Source organism: Macaca thibetana, chromosome 10 (assembly GCF_024542745.1).
Source record: "Macaca thibetana thibetana isolate TM-01 chromosome 10, ASM2454274v1, whole genome shotgun sequence".
Taxonomy (NCBI): Eukaryota; Metazoa; Chordata; class Mammalia; order Primates; family Cercopithecidae; genus Macaca; species Macaca thibetana.
Genome location: NC_065587.1, coordinates 63723442 through 63740691, shown reverse-complemented (window position 1 = coordinate 63740691; position 17250 = coordinate 63723442). Strand labels below are relative to the sequence as shown.

The following is a 17250-nucleotide window of genomic DNA, read 5'->3' as shown; positions in this document are numbered from 1 at the left end:
GGTCATTTCACTTCCTATGCTTTGGTTTCCTCATCTGTTCAAGGTGGATGCTGTTAAACCCCACCTTGTAGGATTGTTGGGAGGCCTAAATAGCACATATTAAAGGCACACTGCATGTTGGCTGTTAGTGTTGCTGTCTGTGGATCAAGGAGTTGAATAGTTGATCATGCAGGGGAAAGTACCTTGTTCCAGCAGTTGGATGATAATTAACTAGTGTGACTATAGGCTGGTTATTTAACCTCTCTAAGCCCAATTTTTCACCTGCATATGCACGAAGTTAGATTATCAGTGTCTCTCAACTATTGGCATTTGGGGCAGGAGAATTCATTGTGCAGAATGTTCAGCATCCCTGGGACCCAGTAAATGCCCATAACACCTTCTCAGTCATTGTAACAACCCAGATACTCCACTTCGCCATTGCTTCTGTACAGGTTCCCCTAGAGAGGAACCCTCAGAACGAAATGATTTGTAGGGTCCTTTTAAGCTGGAACTATTCAGGACTGTAAGTCCAGGATTGTTATGGGACTCAGTATAATTAATAATGTGAAGGTGCATTATAAACTTTAAAGTGCTGCACCCAGCGAAAGGAGTATGGTGATATTGTCTCATTACTATTGAGGATGGAGGGAATTAGGAGGCTCTTGTTCTGTGGGCTTCATCTGGAGAGGAGGGCCAGGGCCAGATGTGGAGTGATCGTGTACGTGGGGAAAAGCCTGCTGGGATGTGATGAATGCTAGGTCAAGGGTGGCAAATGCTGTCTCTGAGAATCGCACATTAACTCTGCTTGGTTAATAGTGACTGCTGTGATGTTGTGTTGAGTAGGATACTGATTCCTTACAATGCCCAGGTAAGCAGTGTCCACCTGGGCATAGGAACAGGGAGTAGTGGGCTGCCTGCCATCTATTTGTCATCCCTGTCCTAGATAGTAAGACATCTTAGGATTTGCAAGAGTCATAATAATACAGAGAACGATGTTCAGATCAATGTGGGCTGGAGAAATACTAACGGCTGTGCCTACAGCTCTTTGGACCTAAAGCACACTGACATCTCATGTCCAGGTATCCCACACAGCAGCCCAGAAGTAGACAGGTCACAGGAAACTGAGGCCTGGAGGATATACAAGCCCTGTAATGAAGTGATTAGGAGCATAAACTCTGAAGTCACACAAATCCTGACTCTTCTCCTTCATAGCAGTGTGGCCTTGGACAAGTTACTTAACGTCTCTGTGCTGGTTTTCTCATCTGTAAAATGAGAAGAAGAATAATACCTATCTTACAGAGTTGTTATGAGGATTCAGTGAGTTAATACGTGTAAAGTACTTAGAACAGTAACCAGCACATAGTACTCAATAAATGTTTGCTCTGACTAAGTATAAAATGTAGTCCAAGTTTCCTGGCAGCGAAAGCAAAGAAGGAACTTGATTAATTACATAACTCTTCTTTTTGGAAAGGAGAATGTGCACCTGTTCCTTAGGAGAGATTAAGTGGCTTCTGATACTGAATTCTGCAAGAAATATCCCATGTGGGTAATAATTTAGGAGCCCCTGGGTGGTTATAATGAACAGTGTCCTTAACAATGGTTTTACGGTCATGGAAAAGTAGAATTTATAGCTCACAGTCAATTCAGTGGCAGAATGAGGCAAAAATCCTGACTCCCAGCTCAGCCCTTGTGTGCTCCCTGGACTAACAAGACTGGACTTGAGCTTTGGCAGAAGATGGGGGTTGGGTGGGCTAAAGTGGGAGTTGGGGTATACCCTCCTGCTCTGAGGACAGAGGGAAAGGATTAGGGTGAAGCTCAGCATATTTGACTTCATAGAATCATGGGTTCTGATGGTGGCCACCTTTGGCCAGCAGGACTCAAGCCTGGGCCTTTCCCTTGGTCACCTGTGATCACTTTCTTTCCCTAAGGGGGATGACCCCAGGAGAAGCAGAAATCCACTTCTTAGAGAACGCCAAGAAGCTTTCCATGTATGGAGTAGACCTGCACCATGCCAAGGTACCACCGGCTTCCTGGGTTCCCCTAGTGTCTGGGTGGTGCCCCCAAAGAACTATCAGGCTTTTCCCTAGGGCTTGGTGTGCCAGACACTGTGTTACCTCCAACTTGAAACCTTTTCTGTTCTCATTCTCATTCCTCGAAGTTCCATAACCTTTTATTTTCTCATGATCTGTATCCTTTTCTCCATGTATTTTATTTATGAACCTGTTTGAGCCCCCGCTAGACTGGGAGCATTGTGAGGGAAAGATGTAGGCCTTAGTTTATTTCTGTATTCCTAGCACCTGGCACATAGCCTGGCACCAAGTGTGTGCCACTAAAATTTGCTGGGTGAATGTATGATTGAGTGATTGACAGAGCAAATGATCAGACAAGTGAGTGGGTGAATAAATACCTAAATGGAAGAGTGAATGACTGAATGACAACGGGAGGGATTGGTCAGTGGGACTCCAGCGTGGAGGCTCTAACCCTGCTCCTGAGAGCTCATTACAAGCAGCGCACAGGGCGGTGTGTTCGGGGTGGGTGGCAGGCTGTCCCCAGGCATGGACCCCGGGCCTTCCATTCCATGGTCTCTTCTCATGCAGGACTCTGAGGGCATCGACATTATGTTAGGTGTCTGTGCCAATGGCCTGCTTATCTACCGGGACCGGCTGAGAATCAACCGTTTTGCCTGGCCCAAGATCCTCAAGATCTCCTACAAAAGGAGTAACTTCTATATCAAGATCCGGCCTGGGGAGGTGAGCCTGCCTTGGGAAACCCTCCTCCTCACCAGAATCAACTAGAAAGGAGTGAACCCCGGCAGCCGAGCCTGGGCTGCCAACACACACACACACACACACACACACACACACGGAGAGAGAGAGAGAGTGAGAGAGAGAGAAGAGCCTAAATAAAATTATAACTGGCCGGGCGTGGTGGCTCACGCCTGTAATCCCAACACTTTGGGAGGCCGAGATGGGTGGATCACAAGGTCAGGAGATCAAGACCACCCTGGTTAACACGGTGAAACCCCATCTCTACTAAAAAATAAAAAAAAAATTAGCCGGGCGTGCTGGCGGGCGCCTGTAGTCCCAGCTACTCGGGAGGCTGAGGCAGGAGAATGGCGTGAACCCGGGAGGCAGAGCTTGCAGTGGGCTGAGATCGCGCCACTGCACTCCAGCCTGGGTGACAGAGCGAGACTGTCTCAAAAAATAAATAAATAAATAAAAATAAAAAAAAATAGCCGGGCGCGGTGGCTCAAGCCTGTAATCCCAGCACTTTGGGAGGCCGAGATGGGCGGATCACGAGGTCAGGAGATCGAGACCACCTGGCTAACACGGTGAAACCCCGTCTCTACTAAGAAATACAAAAAATAGCCGGGCGAGGTGGCAGCGCCTGTAGTCCCAGCTACTCGGGAGGCTGAGGCCGGAGAATGGCGTGAACCCGGGAGGCGGAGCTTGCAGCGAGCTGAGATCCGGCCACTGCACTCCAGCCTGGGCTACAGAGCGAGACTCCGTCTCAAAAAAAAAAAATAAATTAAAAAGAAATAAAAAAAATAAAAAAAATAAAAAATAAAAGTATCACCACATACGGCCAGGTGCAGTGGCTCACGCCTGTAATCCCAGCACTTTAGAAGGTCGAGGTGGGTGGATCACATGAGGTCAGAAGTTCGAGACCAGCCTGGCCAACATGGTGAAACCCCATCTGTACTAAAAATACAAAATTAGCTGGCACTGTACTCCAGCCTGGGCGAGCAAGACTCTGTCTCAAAAAAAAAAAAGGGAGGGAAAAATAAAAACAGAAGAAGAAGTATAACCACATACATTCAGGTCACACAGATAAATGAATACATGTCTGTGTAAAGTTCATGTATTTACTTATATGTTGTAAGTATGGAAGTTTATACACATTCTAAGATACACAGACTGGACTATACACACAACACACACAAATGCAAACATGTATATGTCTGCAACTCTTTTCCTTCAATTCCCCACATCTCACCCATCAAAAAGCCCATTTGGTCGTAACATCTGCTTCTCTTCCTCTCTGTCACACCTGCCTCCAGCAGCCCCCATCTTTCGCCTATGCCTATGAGGGCCTTCTCACTGCCCTCTGCCCTCCCTCGCCTCCGGTGCTCATCAGGCCATTTTCCTCATAACTGCCAGAGAGATCCTAAAAAGTCCCTTAAATCAGATCATGGCAAGCCCACTCTCCCTTCCCACCCACACCCTTGCTTACACCTTTCAGGAACTCTCTTTAACTCTTGAGCTCAACTCCAAACTCCTTCCATGGCCACCTATCTCTCCCGCTTATCCCTTGCCACACTGCCCCACGCCCAAGGTGCTTTAGCCTCTTTGGCCTTGAGATCTTTGAATAAGTCAAGCTCTTTCCTGACTGGGTGCTTCGCATTTGATGTTTCCTCTACCTGAAAGTGTCTCCCCGTCTCGCTTCTCATATAGCTGGTTCCTTCCCATTCTTCAAATGTCAGCTCAAGATCACCTAAATCTAGGTCTAGAGGGGATCCCCTGCTCTTCCTTAGACGGCAGGAGCCCCCATGCCTTCCCAGTTCTGCCATACCACATACCTCCCTTCATTCCCCTTGTAGCCCTGATCAGTGTCTGCAATTATCTTATTTGCTTATTTATTATTAGAGGCCCCCCTACCCCCACTAGAATCTTCTGCCTTGATCTCCATGTATCTCTAGTGTTTAGCACTGGACCCATCACAGAGTAAGGGCTCTGTCATCCTTATTGATTCAGTGAATGAACAGGCCAAAGTCGCAGATGCCTGAGAAGAGTTCAGAAAGGATGACTCACATCTATAATCCCAGCATTTTGGGAGGCTGAGGTGGGAGGATTGCTTGAGCCCAGGAGTTGGAGACCAGCCTAGGCAACATAGTGAGACCCATTCTCTACAAAAAATTAGCCGGTGTGGTGGTGTCTGACTGTAGTCCCAGCTACTTGGGAGGCTGAGCAGGAGGATCTCTTGAGTTCAAGGTTACAGTGAGCTATGATTGCGCCACCGCACTCCACCCTGGGCAAATGATCGAGACCCCGTGTCTCAAGAAAACATTAAACAGATAAAATAAAAAACACAAAGAATGGTCTAGTTGCAAGAGTGAGCTCAGGCCCTGCCTCTAACCTGCCCTTCTTGGTTTTCAGTATGAGCAATTTGAGAGCACAATTGGCTTTAAACTCCCAAACCACCGGTCAGCCAAGAGACTATGGAAGGTCTGCATCGAGCATCACACATTCTTCCGGTGAGCCTGACCTTGGATGGGGTAATGGGGATGGGGCAGAGACCATGTGTATGGAGGGGAGCGGGGAAGGAGTTAGTGAGAACGCTAGGAATGTCCTCCTCCCTTTCCCCAAGTCCCTCCCTTCCTGGGCCACTTTGAATTGTCGTAGTTGGTGGGTTAGTGGGATGAAAGGCCAGCTGTGGTCTAACCTTGGGCCTGGCAGTACAGGTTTGATTCCCCCTCCCCTGCATCCCTCTGCTGCAGGCTGGTGTCTCCTGAGCCCCCACCCAAGGGCTTCCTGGTGATGGGCTCCAAGTTCCGGTACAGTGGGAGGACCCAGGCACAGACCCGCCAGGCCAGCGCCCTCATTGACCGGCCTGCACCCTTCTTTGAGCGTTCTTCCAGCAAACGGTACACCATGTCCCGCAGCCTTGATGGAGGTATGGCCCAAACTGGAGGGCTGGGGGGAATGGTCTTTAGAGGGAAGTGGGGGAGTGGGTATCCCGGGTTCTGCAGAATGAACAGGAAAATGGTAGACGCATCCCAAGTTCATCTGCACCAGGCTGGGCCCCTCAAGACCAGTGCTGTCCCTGGGCAGCTCTTGGTGGCTTAGTCCCAACCTAGAGCTCACTTCCACTTGAGATGTGACACTACCACTCTCTGGATTTCACACAACTTCCCTGAGTTGTGGTCTTTTGGGGTCCCAGGTTCAGCCATATGGTTTGGGCCACCTACCCAAGAAGCTTAGCAATCCACCAGTCATCATCATACTAGGGGAATGGTGTCTTGTGACTGCAGTGTGGAGCTGATGATGCCTTATCTGCTGGGAGGCCAGGGCATCGTTCTTGGTCATTCTTTTGGTTTTACTGGGCTCTGGGCTGATTGACAATCTAACCACATGGCACTCTCCACTGTCTCCATTTCTGTTGGGCTGATGGGTGCCCTTAACATCAATGAAAACTGGCCCTATATAGTCCTGTAGCAAGCAGACAGGGCTTAAAATGTGGTGCACAAACCATGTCTCATCAGAGTCGCCTGTGAGATTGTTAAACACAAAAATTCCCAGGTTCTGCCCCAGACCTACTAAATCAGCATCCTTCAGGGCCCAAGTCTCTCCCCAGGATGTACACACTCGAGTTTGTAGGTGATGTTCAGAAGTCACATGGGACACTGGGGAAATTCAGAATTATGTAGATCTAAGTTCAAATCTTGGCCTTGACAGTCACTGTGGGCTATTCTCTGAACACCAGAAGTGGTTCATAAATATCTGAATGAATGGATGGGTGACCTTAAGCAACTTATGTAACTCCCTGAGCCTGTTTCCTCTTCTACAAAATAAATAGTACCTATTTTGCTGTGTTCTAGGGAAAACTAAATGAGATCATGCCTAGAAAATATTCTGTGGCATATAGTAGCACCTTAAGAAATTGTACCCGTTTTTATTGTTTTTAGGTTTGTAGAGAGCGGCTTAAAGGTGGGAAGTGGGAGCTGAGCATGGTGACTCATGCCTGTAATCCCAGCACTTTGGGAGGCCAAGGTGGGCAGATCACCTGAGGTCAGGAGTTCGAGACCAGCCTAACCAATATGACGAAACCCCGTCTCTACTAAAAATACAAAAATTAGCCGGGCGTGGTGGCATGCGCCTGTAATCTCAGCTACTCAGGAGGCTGAAATAGGAGAATTGCTTGGACCCCAGAGGAGAAGGTTGCAGTGAGCTGAGATCACACTATTGCACTCCAGCCTGGGCAACAAAACGAGACTCCATCTCAAAAAAAAAAAAAAAAAAAAAAAAAAAAGACCAGGCACAGTGGCTCACTCCTGTAATCCCAACACTTCGGGAGGCCAAGACCATCCAGGCCAACATGGTGAAACCCCATCTGTACTAAAAATACAAAGATTAGCTGGGTATGGTGGCAGGCGCCTGTAAGTCTCAGCTACTTGGGAGGCTGAGGCAGGAGAATCACTTGAACCTGGGAGGCAGAAGTTGCAGTGAGCCAAGATTGTACCACTGCACTCTAGCCTGGCGATAGAGCGAGACTCCATCTCCAAAAAAAAAAAAAAAAAAAAAAGGGAAGTAGGGACTTGGGTGGGGAAGCCGTAGATGCTCCCAGAACACCTTGGGGCAGGCCTCCAGGCACGTTAGTTCTACTTATATTTTCTGAGTATTATATGTGTGTCAGGCCTTGTGTTGGGTCCTGGGTATAGTATTTAGAGTGAATAGGTTTGGCCCTTCCCTTTGAGGAGCTCGTAGAATAGCAGGTTTGTAAGCATTTGTTGTGGTTCAAGCAATGGGAGAAGCATGTGTAGAATGTAGAGCAGCTGTGAGGAGGGAGGAATTAAGTTTAGAAGGGGCAGAAAGGGCTCTGCAGAAAGGGTGCTAACTGGGCAGGGTTTTGAAGGATCCTAGGAGTTTGCCAGGTGATCAAGAAAGTCTGATACTTTTTCTGGTATTCGAAAGTGAGACCTGTCTCAGGACTCCTGTGCATGTTTGAAAGATGTGTAGTTCTGCTAGGGTTTGTCTGAGGCTGAAGAAGCTCCTTCTTCTCCTTGGGTAGACAGAGGACAGAAAACTCGGGTTTATGCAAAGGGAAAGGTCCCTCCCCTGTAGCTTCCATTACTATGTCAGGGGCCAAACGAAGCCCAGATTCTGGCAGGCAGCAGAGGTTAGCCTGGAGCTGGTGAAGCTCATCAGAGAGGAACAGAAGCATGGAGTCTAAGCCAGGAGGCCTCGGTCCCTATCCCAACTCACCAAAAGGTCACCAGTGGGATATTTCCCCCCTTGACGTCTCCAGTCATCCTCTGTAAAATGGGGATAAGTCAGTCCCATTCCAGCCATCAACATAGGGTATTGTGTAAATCAAATGAAATATATGCATAAATGCGTACTTTGCAAAGTGAGTGTATATGAATAGAAAGGATAATTATCCTCTTTTTAAAATCTAGGCCAACCCCAAGGATAATCTGAGCTCTGGTTATTTTAAACCCATGTTTTTCAGCCTATTTTCCACCAAGACACAATCTATGGGCATAGTCGGATTATGCCCAATGCCTGATGCGAAGTCTAGTTCCACCCCTTCCTTTCCTATTCAGAAAAGCATTTTGGAATATCAGTGAGTGAGAAAGGTGTTATTGCAGGGATCTCCCTGAATTCTCCCTAATTTGTAAAGAAGGTAAATTAGTTGCAAACTTAAGACTTTAGCTTTCACTAGTAAAGCTAATCTCACCATATTTGTATGTTGCTAAATGATGATCAGGTGAGTATTCAACCACAACCACCACAACCAAAACAGCAACATTTATGGGCTGCCATTGATGGAAGGCTCACTCTGTGCCAGCCACTCTTCCATAAATACTTATATACATTAGCTTTTTCATTCCTCACCTCCTCTTTCTAAAGCAGGCACTGCTTCTAGATGAGGAAACCAAGACCCAGAAATACTGTGTAATTTACCCAAGGTCATGCAGTCAAGAAGAGATGGATTTGAGATTTGAACCCAGGTTCTAGTGCTGTAGAAACCAGGAAGGAGTCCTGGGCTGGGAGGCAGGTCTGCCACTTACCGGCCATGTGACCAGAAGTCTACTTCACCCCTCTGGGCAACGGGTGAGGGGTGTGGAAGAGTTGGCTCCACTCCAGGCGCAGTTGGGCAGGGCCGGGCTGGTTCTCTGTTCTCCGGGAGGGTCTCACATGGTTGCCCGGCTATCTCCACCCACTTCAGCAGAGTTCTCCCGCCCAGCCTCTGTCAGCGAGAACCACGATGCAGGGCCTGACGGTGACAAGCGGGAGGAGGATGGCGAGTCTGGGGGGCGACGGTCAGAGGCCGAGGAGGGAGAGGTCAGGACTCCGACCAAGATCAAGGAGCTAAAGGTAGGAGCCTGGCTTTCTCGTACCCTCTGCCCTGGGGATCAGGAGGCTGACCTGAGGTCTACCCTTGACCTTGGCCTTCATATGCCCCCAGCTGTTGCCAAGCACCCTTGCTATGGAGTCCACCATGGACAGGGCCTTGCCTTTGGGTCATCTCTCAATACCTGGCCCTTGCTGGGATGGGGTGGGCATGGGGGTGGGCATGCTGCCTGCCCTGTACTCTCCCCAGCTTTGCCCTACTTTTCCAGAGGGCCACTCTGTCCCTTAGAGGACTCAGGCCTCCTTTTGCACACTCTTAATTTGCCCCTTTGACTGGGATCTGGATCTGCACTGCTCTCTTCCTCCTCAGAGCATGACTGGGTGTCACCAACAGCTCTCAGGAGTGTGAAGTTCAAGTGTGTCCCCTTCCTACTTCCCCATGCCCCAATCAGGTGCACACACACACTTCCAGTATCTGTGTGTACATGCTCATGCAGGAGTGCATGACCTTAGCCTCACACGCATTTAATAACATATGTATGCACTCGTCACCCTTAGATCCATGCACACTGATGTGTAAACAACATGCACACACACAGGTGTGTGCACACACAGGCCAGGGAGAGCTTCCTCTCGGTGTAATTGTTCAGCAGGTTTCTTTCCATCTCCCTTGTGAGCACAGGGCCTTGAACATGCTCCCACGGACAGCAAGAGACAGGAGACCCCTTTCTCATATCCCACCTGCCCAGTATGGCTCTGCCCACTTGGCCTCTAGTTACCTTCTCTGCCTTCCTGGGACAGCGCCCTGCTTCACGCCTGCACCTTCTTCTGATTATCTCACTGCCCTGCTGGTGGCCCACCCAGCTGCCCTGGCCTCCACTTGGTCGAGTGTGAGTGCTCTGGGCTCCTTGCTGGACCAAGCCCATCGTGATATCTCTAATCCATCTGCTCTACTGACCCTGCTGCTTTCTTTCCCTCCTACCACATCCCACTAGCCGGAGCAGGAAACCACGCCGAGACACAAGCAGGAGGTACTGCATGGGACCTGTCCCTCCCTACCCAGCCTTTCCTATCCCCAGCTCATTTGTCACCATCCCACAGTCCATCCCAGGCTCACTTCCCTGGCACCATCTCAGCTTCAACTTCGTCTCTGGTCCCCAGCCATCGCCCTCTGCAGCCGCCCTTGCTCGCCACTCCACCACCCACTAAGCTTATCTCTCTAGCTCCCTTCTTAGACTCTCCTAGCCAATTGGCCATCTCTCCCTCCTTCCTCAGCCCTCCCACCCTCTCCCTAGCTCACCCGGTCCTCCATACTTGCAGCTCACCTGCTGACCATCCCACCTGCACCACCAGCTCTTCCGGGCCATTCTATGCTTTCATATAGCTCATCTGTCCCCACCCACCCCTTCCCTAGATTCATCTCCTCCTCGACAGCACTGTTTGGTCTCGCCTCCATCTCATCTGTGTCCCCTGTGTCCTCACCCCAAGCTTCTTTTTGTATCTATTGGCAGCCAGTTGTGGGCGTGGGGATTTGGGGGGGGAGGGAGGCACCTCAGAGCACATCTGCATCTGCCCCAACTCCAGTCCGACACCTCCCCTAGGCAGGGTTGACTACTGCTCAACTCTGGCAAAAACCCCCTCCTCTTCTCTTCCTTTCCTCGTCTTCTTCCCATTTGTTGCTTCCCCCAAATTATTCCTCCCATGTTAACCACTTCTTGCCTCTCACACAGTCACTAACTCTTCATCTGAACTTTAACTGCAAGAGAAGTGGGTTTATTCTTGGGCTGCCTAGGGAAAGGGCCAGAGACTGGGACATAAGAAGAGCCTTACCTTGGAGTCCTGAGATCTGGGTTTCAACCCCACTTCTGCCACCAACTCTTTGAAGGTCTTGGGAAATTCCCCTCAGGCCCCAGTCCCCTGTCTGCACAGCAAAGCATTCAGACTAGGTTTCTCCAATGCCCTTAACCTTTAAGGATCCCAGGATCCCAGGATCCCACTGCTTCCTGTAGCCTTCAAGGACATGACACACTCATGGAGGCAGTGGGGCAGGTTTGGAATGGAAGATGACAAGTCACATCTCAGGTTGGGACTCACTACCCATTGCAGCCCAAACCCCCTCCCTGTGCAAACGCCATCAGGTTTGACTTCTCAGACAGCCATTGTCCCGAGGGCAGCTCAGCTTGGGAAGGGATGCCTGAGGAACAGACAGATGTCTGGAGGGAAAGCAGAGCCTCACTGGGATTGATTTCCTTCCTGAGGTAGCTTAGGAGTCAGCCGTAGTGGATCCTTGGGTACCAGAGATGAGCCCAGGGGAAGATTCTAGCTTTGTCCAAGGGTAAGCTTACCTTCCAGCGGTTCTTCCAGAATTACCTGATCTGACTTTAATAAGCTGAGATTGTCCATTTCTTGTCCTGAATTGAGTTAACATGAATTTTTAAACAGTCTTACAGATAAGGGTCCTTGGGCTGCCAGCCACCGCTTTGCCCCAGAAGTAGCCAGATAAACAGCTTTGGCAGGTCCCTGCCAGCTCCTGCGCAAAGCTCGTCCTCCCTTGACCTAAGGAGATGACTCTGTCATGCTGCACTAACTTGAGCACAGACTTGGTAGTTTAATGGGGAACACTACCTGTATAGTTAGAATCCTACAACTCCAGCTATACCTGGCTCAATTCTTGTGTCCAGCCATGGGACTTACCATTCTTCTTCCTGGTCTCTAATTCTCCTAATCTTCCCGAACACTCCAAAGCATTCTAGTCTCTATCTGGCTATATCTCACCCTGTCTGCTATTGGTGAGTCAGTACCTGAAAGTTATCTGGAAGGTCCAGGGTGGTTGGAGAAGGTAGTGGCCCATCACAGAGGAGACTAGACTGCCCCAGTCTCTAGTGTGGGAGCTTGGCCATTCTTCTGGATGTCCCTGGCTTGAGGAGGATCTCTACTGTGGGCCTCCCCAGGGCCTGAGCAGTTGTGCATGTTGGGCTAGGAGGGGCCCAGACTGGACATCCTGCTAAGTATAGTGGCCCAAGTCTTGGCCAGAAAGTGGACACTGGGATCCAGGAGGGATGTAGGAGGCCCCTCAATGAGCCAGAGCAGCCCAGTGAACAGGATTAGTGAGTTATTATAGCTCTCTGGCAGTTGCTGCCTGCTATGCCGTGGTTGTAACCAGAGGGAAGTCACCTCTGTGACTAAGACTGGGCTTGTAGCACCAAAAGGAACTCACCCAGGCCTGTGGGCTTTGGGTAGAGTTTGGCTGTTTGAAGGCTGTAGAGCCAGGCAAGGGAGAAGCAAAGGTGGCTTGACTAGACGTCTCCTCTTTTTCATCTTCAGTGCTCTGTGCCTTGGGATGTGCACCTGTTGGGGTGGTTCTCCTTGCCCTGGTTGGCCTCTGGGGCTGCCATGAGGGCGACACAGGTCAGAGTGGGAATCACGTTGCTGGTGGAGGGTGGTGATGGTGACTGCTGCCATCATCCCTGCACCCTGCATCCCCCACTTGGAGCTGTTCCCCTAACACCACCACCCTCTCCATCTATCCCTAGTTCTTAGACAAGCCAGAGGACGTCTTGCTGAAGCACCAGGCCAGCATCAATGAGCTCAAGAGGACCCTGAAGGAGCCCAACAGCAAACTCATCCACCGGGATCGAGACTGGGAACGGGAGCGCAGGCTGCCCTCCTCCCCTGCCTCCCCCTCCCCCAAGGGCACCCCTGAGAAAGCCAATGAGGTAGGTGTCACCCTGAACCCCTCGACAGGGACCTTGGGTAAAGAGGCATTGGGTTGCTACGTCCTGACTTACACTCATCCTCCACACCAGTATGCTTCCCCCATTGCTGCTTAGGGGCTCGTGGGGATGGAGAGGGTGGTAGGTTAGGCTGAGGGAGATGAATTCACTAAATCTTGGAATCCTGGGTCCTGGAGACCAACTTAAAACATGAAAAACTCAAGACTCCTGGAAGCTTGGTGTACTTCCCTTCCATCAGCCCGAGTATAATGGGGAAGGGGTGCTGGTTAGAAATGCAGGTTTCAGGGCCCCAGCCCAGACCTACTGAATCAGATATTTGAACTCAGTGCTGGCATCGGCATTTGGACAAGTGCTGCAGAGGCTTTTCATGTGCACTACATTTTGAGAATCCCAATAGCTCTATCCAGAACTAGACCCTGTTGTGCCTATTGTGAAAACACGGATTGGGGAGTGGTCCCTCCTGAAAGGGGCTTCGGAGCCCACTGGAGGGGAATGGGCCCGTCACAGAAATCAGACCTGCTTCTGAAGCTTCAGAAAAGGATCTCACATGACCTGCCTTTCTGAGTGGAAAGCGTGGGGTGTTTTCTCGATTGAAGAAGAGATGAAGTTAGGATTTGGGGAAGCCCTGCATTTAGACTCTCAAGTCCATATTTTTAGCCCTTGCTAAATCTTGGCGATATTTACCCCAGTTTATACTTAGGTGTTTTCTCCCTGAAGCTATTGCTTACTGGTCTGAAATCCAATTGTGGTGTATACTTACACTGCCTGGGTTTGAATTCCGGCTCCGCTGCCTGCTAGCTGGATGACTTTGGGCTTGTTACTTAACCTCTCTGAGACTTGTTGGGTAGAGATAATAAAAGCACCTACTTCATGGGGATGTTGTAAGGATTAAACAAGATAACACACGTAGAGGGACTAGCAGAGTACCTCGAAGTGCAGTGTGAGTTATTGTTTCATTTGAGAGTTCCAGACTTTTCCACAGAGGAGGTTAACTTCAAATCAGGATAAATAAAGTATGTTTCAATCCAAAGTGTTAAAGTCAAGCGTACTAATTTAACTAGAGGCATTCACAGATGACTTTTCTTTAACAAATAAAATTCCCCTTTCCTAAATAAAATAAAAGTTGAAAGGGCCCTGGGAACCTGATCAGAACCTTCATTTTACAGATAGGGGCACTGAGACCCAGAAAGAGGAAGGACTTATTCAGTGTCATAGCTGATGGAAGAGGAGCCAGAACCCAATTTTCTTGTGACCCAGGCTATTGTATTTGCTATTAAATCACAGCTGCCTAGGAGCAAGACCAAATCACATAAAGACCAGGTAGAGAGTCAATTGTATGTGTGCTGCCTTCTAATGCTTTGGAAATTGGTGATGCACCCATGATCTAATTAGCAGAGCATTTTATTGGATCAGTGCTACCCATGGCCTGAACCTGCCAGATAACAGACGGCTTTGTCTAGTAAGGCATAAGTCCAGAGAGAGCTACTGGGTTGGCTTTCTGGTTGGTGAGTCACAGAATTAGGGATGCTTTGGGGGCCTTTAAGGCTGGCGCCGTGGAAGAATGGCAGACCTCTGCATCCATGAAGGGCCTCTGTTTGCCTCTGGCACAAGCAAGACCCTGGACTGGGTGGTGGGGGCTGGTCTAGTGAGCCAGTGAACAGCACCCCCTTCTGCCCTTCAGCGTGGCCTCTAATCAATCCTGATGTGGGCTGGCCAGGCTTGGCCTGGCTGTGGGTGAGGTGGGATGCAGAGGCTACTGAAAGAGTGAGTCTCCAGAAGAGAAGGGGAAGATGAGCCCTGGGAAGTGGGGTCTAGAGCTCTGGAGTGTCTCAGTGTAGCCTGGTGTAGGGTGTGCCCCACCTGCTGGTGATAGCTGGAACTTCTAGAAGATGGGTCTTACTAAAAGGTAGAATCTGCTCCACCTCCCAGCCCTGCTCAGCCCCAAGAAATATAGTCCACTGCTGGAAAGAACTATGGTCCAGGAGCTCACCCTGGAGCTATGGACCATTCAGAACTGGCTTACAGGCTCCCTTGGCATTTAGGGGCCTTTGAAGATTTGGGAGATGGGGAGGTGCCATAGACAAGGATTGACTGGGTCCTTGGGTGAGTAACTTCCCCTTTCTGAGCCTCATTGCCTAGCCCGTTTTGGAGGACCAAAATTGTCATTCCATAGGGTAGTTGGGAAGGTGGAGTGAAATAATGAATATAAAAGCACTTTCTCAACTGGAAGGTGCTGGGCAGTCATGGGGTTATTGCTGATGGTGACTAGAATCCCTGATCCCGAAACCAGCTTTGTGGGGGGTATCCTGAAGATGCCTGTGTCATCCAGAATTCCTAGCAGCCTCCTCATATATTGTTGGGCCTCACCTGGGCCAAGGGGAAAACAGTGGGAACTTTAACTGTTCCCATTTGCCAAACCCAAGTTTCAATGTTTAAAGGGGGCTGTAATCCAAACTGCAGGATTGAACCATAGCCTAAGCCAGAGACATCCAGGGAAGCCCTGGAGCCAGAGTCTAAAAGGTATGGCTCCAACATCTCTGAATGAGAGTGGGCAGGGCATGGGGGAAGGGCACTGGGGCTGACTGTGGGCCTCCCTCCCTTAAGTAGCTCAGAAGGGCAGTCCCTCCCTAGCTCACCCCACAGAGTGGCTACTCCCTGACCTAATCCACAAATCCTAAAGATGTGGGACTTAAAAAGCTGGGCTATTTATGGATTTTGTGTGTGTGTGTGTCTCTCTCCTACTTTTTCTCTCTCCCTCTCTTCCTGTCTCTGTCTCTCCTTCCCTTCCTCCCTCTTCCCATTTCCTCTGGCTCTGGGCCTCCCCTGCAGTCCCAGAGGACCCAGGACATCTCTCAGCAGGACTTGGCACCTGAGCCTGGAGCAGCCGCAGGCTTGGAAGTGTTCACTCAGAAAAGCCTCGCAGCATCTCCTGAGGTTACTGTCTTCACCTTCCTGTGCCCCTTCCTCCTGCCCACCTAGAACCACCCTCTGTGGTCTTAAGAAAACCCTTTCTCTGGGGTGAGGGGAATGTACCAGATTCTGCCAAGCAGATGGAAGCAATGGGTAACCCATGCTGTCCCCATGCTGTGATAAGGAAATGTCCCCATCCCAGAGATCCATAAAGGGCCAGCCCCTCCCTCATCCCTTGTTTCTGAGGAGAGACAGGACTGCAACCATTCTGGGAAGACAGAACAGCCTGCATTGCCTTGGCCTTGAAGGAGAGGCAGGAATGATCTCCCTCTTTCAGGCCCTGGTAAGGCAGGTGACTCTAGAGGCAGGCTTTGACTTCTATGCTAAGATCAGGGGTCATGGCACCCAGATGCCTTCTGCCTTAAGGTCTTGTCTCTGTTCAGAAGCCTGAATAAGGTCTAGCAGTGGCTAGTTAGGGCACGACATTCCAGCCATCTCCTGCCTGCATCTTCTCTGAACTCCCTTGGAGCTTGGGCCCATCAAAGAGGCAGGCAAAAGTGGACATCTTTCTCTAAGGAGTATCCTTAGGGTTGTGAAGAGATTGGTCAGGCAAGTGTTTGAAATGAGGCGACCATTGCTTCTATGCCCAGGGCGGCAGCAAGTGGAGGGCTCTTTGAAATTCCTGTGGCCCTGCATGGATGCTGGGCATAGAATCCAGGCCCAGGCAGGAGGCTGCACTCCCTCCTCTGCTGGGATTTCATGGACTCTCAGGGTTGGAAGGTATTGAGTGATCATCTGGGCAGAACTTTCTTCCCTGATAATCTGCTGCTCCTCTGTTGGCATATGCTCTCCTCTGAGGGCCTGTACCTTTCTCCATTCTCAGAGAAAACTTCCGTAGCTGCTGCAAACGTGCTGGAACTTTAAGAAAGACATAAATGAGCTACATAAGTGATAAAACATAAATCATACTTCTACTCTATGCATTTTTCCTCAATCTAAAAATAAAAACAAAACTATCTGCGCACTCTCTTGAGGGAAATCGGACAGGAGTCAACAGCATACCAAGGACAGGGCCAGAGAGATGTCCTGGACACAGAGATGCTCCTGTGACCAAGGACAGGTGCCTGTTTGGGGAGCAGAGCCCACAACCTGCACCCCACGCCCCCATCATTCTCCTGGTAACGTCCATCCAGCCTCTTCCACAGCGGGTACTTTTACTGTCCTTGGCGGCAGCCCATTAACTATTGGGAAGTTTCTGTGTTGAATTAAAACCTGCCCTTTCAAATCAGCAGCCTGTAGGCCTCATTCTGCCCGCTGGTGCCCACTGCCGCTCTGCATCCTCCTCCAGGCCAGCCCTTCAGAGACTTGAACACCTCCCCTTCCCTAGAACACTTCACTCTCTTCACAGTTTCTCCCAGGACATGGTTTCTGGAGGGCCCCTTATCCTGAAACCCCTCCTCTTATAAAGGGCAGGCCTAGCTGGGCAAGGTGGCTCACACCTGTAATCCCAGCACTTTGGGAGACTGAGTTGGGCAGATCACCTGAGGTCAAGA

The 17250-nt window shown here is 49.9% G+C and overlaps 1 protein-coding gene across 4 annotated transcripts in view; it reads left to right on the top strand.

Moving 5' to 3' along the window:
* The window catches only part of EPB41L1 (erythrocyte membrane protein band 4.1 like 1), a 126554-nt gene that overhangs the window by 79405 nt on the left and 29899 nt on the right, over window positions 1-17250 (top strand). For 3 of the 4 annotated variants that reach the window (XM_050807000.1, XM_050807001.1, XM_050807002.1), the window contains 8 exons: window positions 1908-1995; window positions 2577-2729; window positions 5136-5233; window positions 5477-5652; window positions 8929-9077; window positions 10049-10084; window positions 12587-12769; window positions 15617-15721. In XM_050807000.1, the coding sequence (XP_050662957.1) occupies window positions 1908-1995; window positions 2577-2729; window positions 5136-5233; window positions 5477-5652; window positions 8929-9077; window positions 10049-10084; window positions 12587-12769; window positions 15617-15721 (988 nt within the window). The remainder of the gene's footprint in view (window positions 1-1907; window positions 1996-2576; window positions 2730-5135; window positions 5234-5476; window positions 5653-8928; window positions 9078-10048; window positions 10085-12586; window positions 12770-15616; window positions 15722-17250) is intronic. The other variant, XM_050807003.1, reaches the window with a different exon arrangement.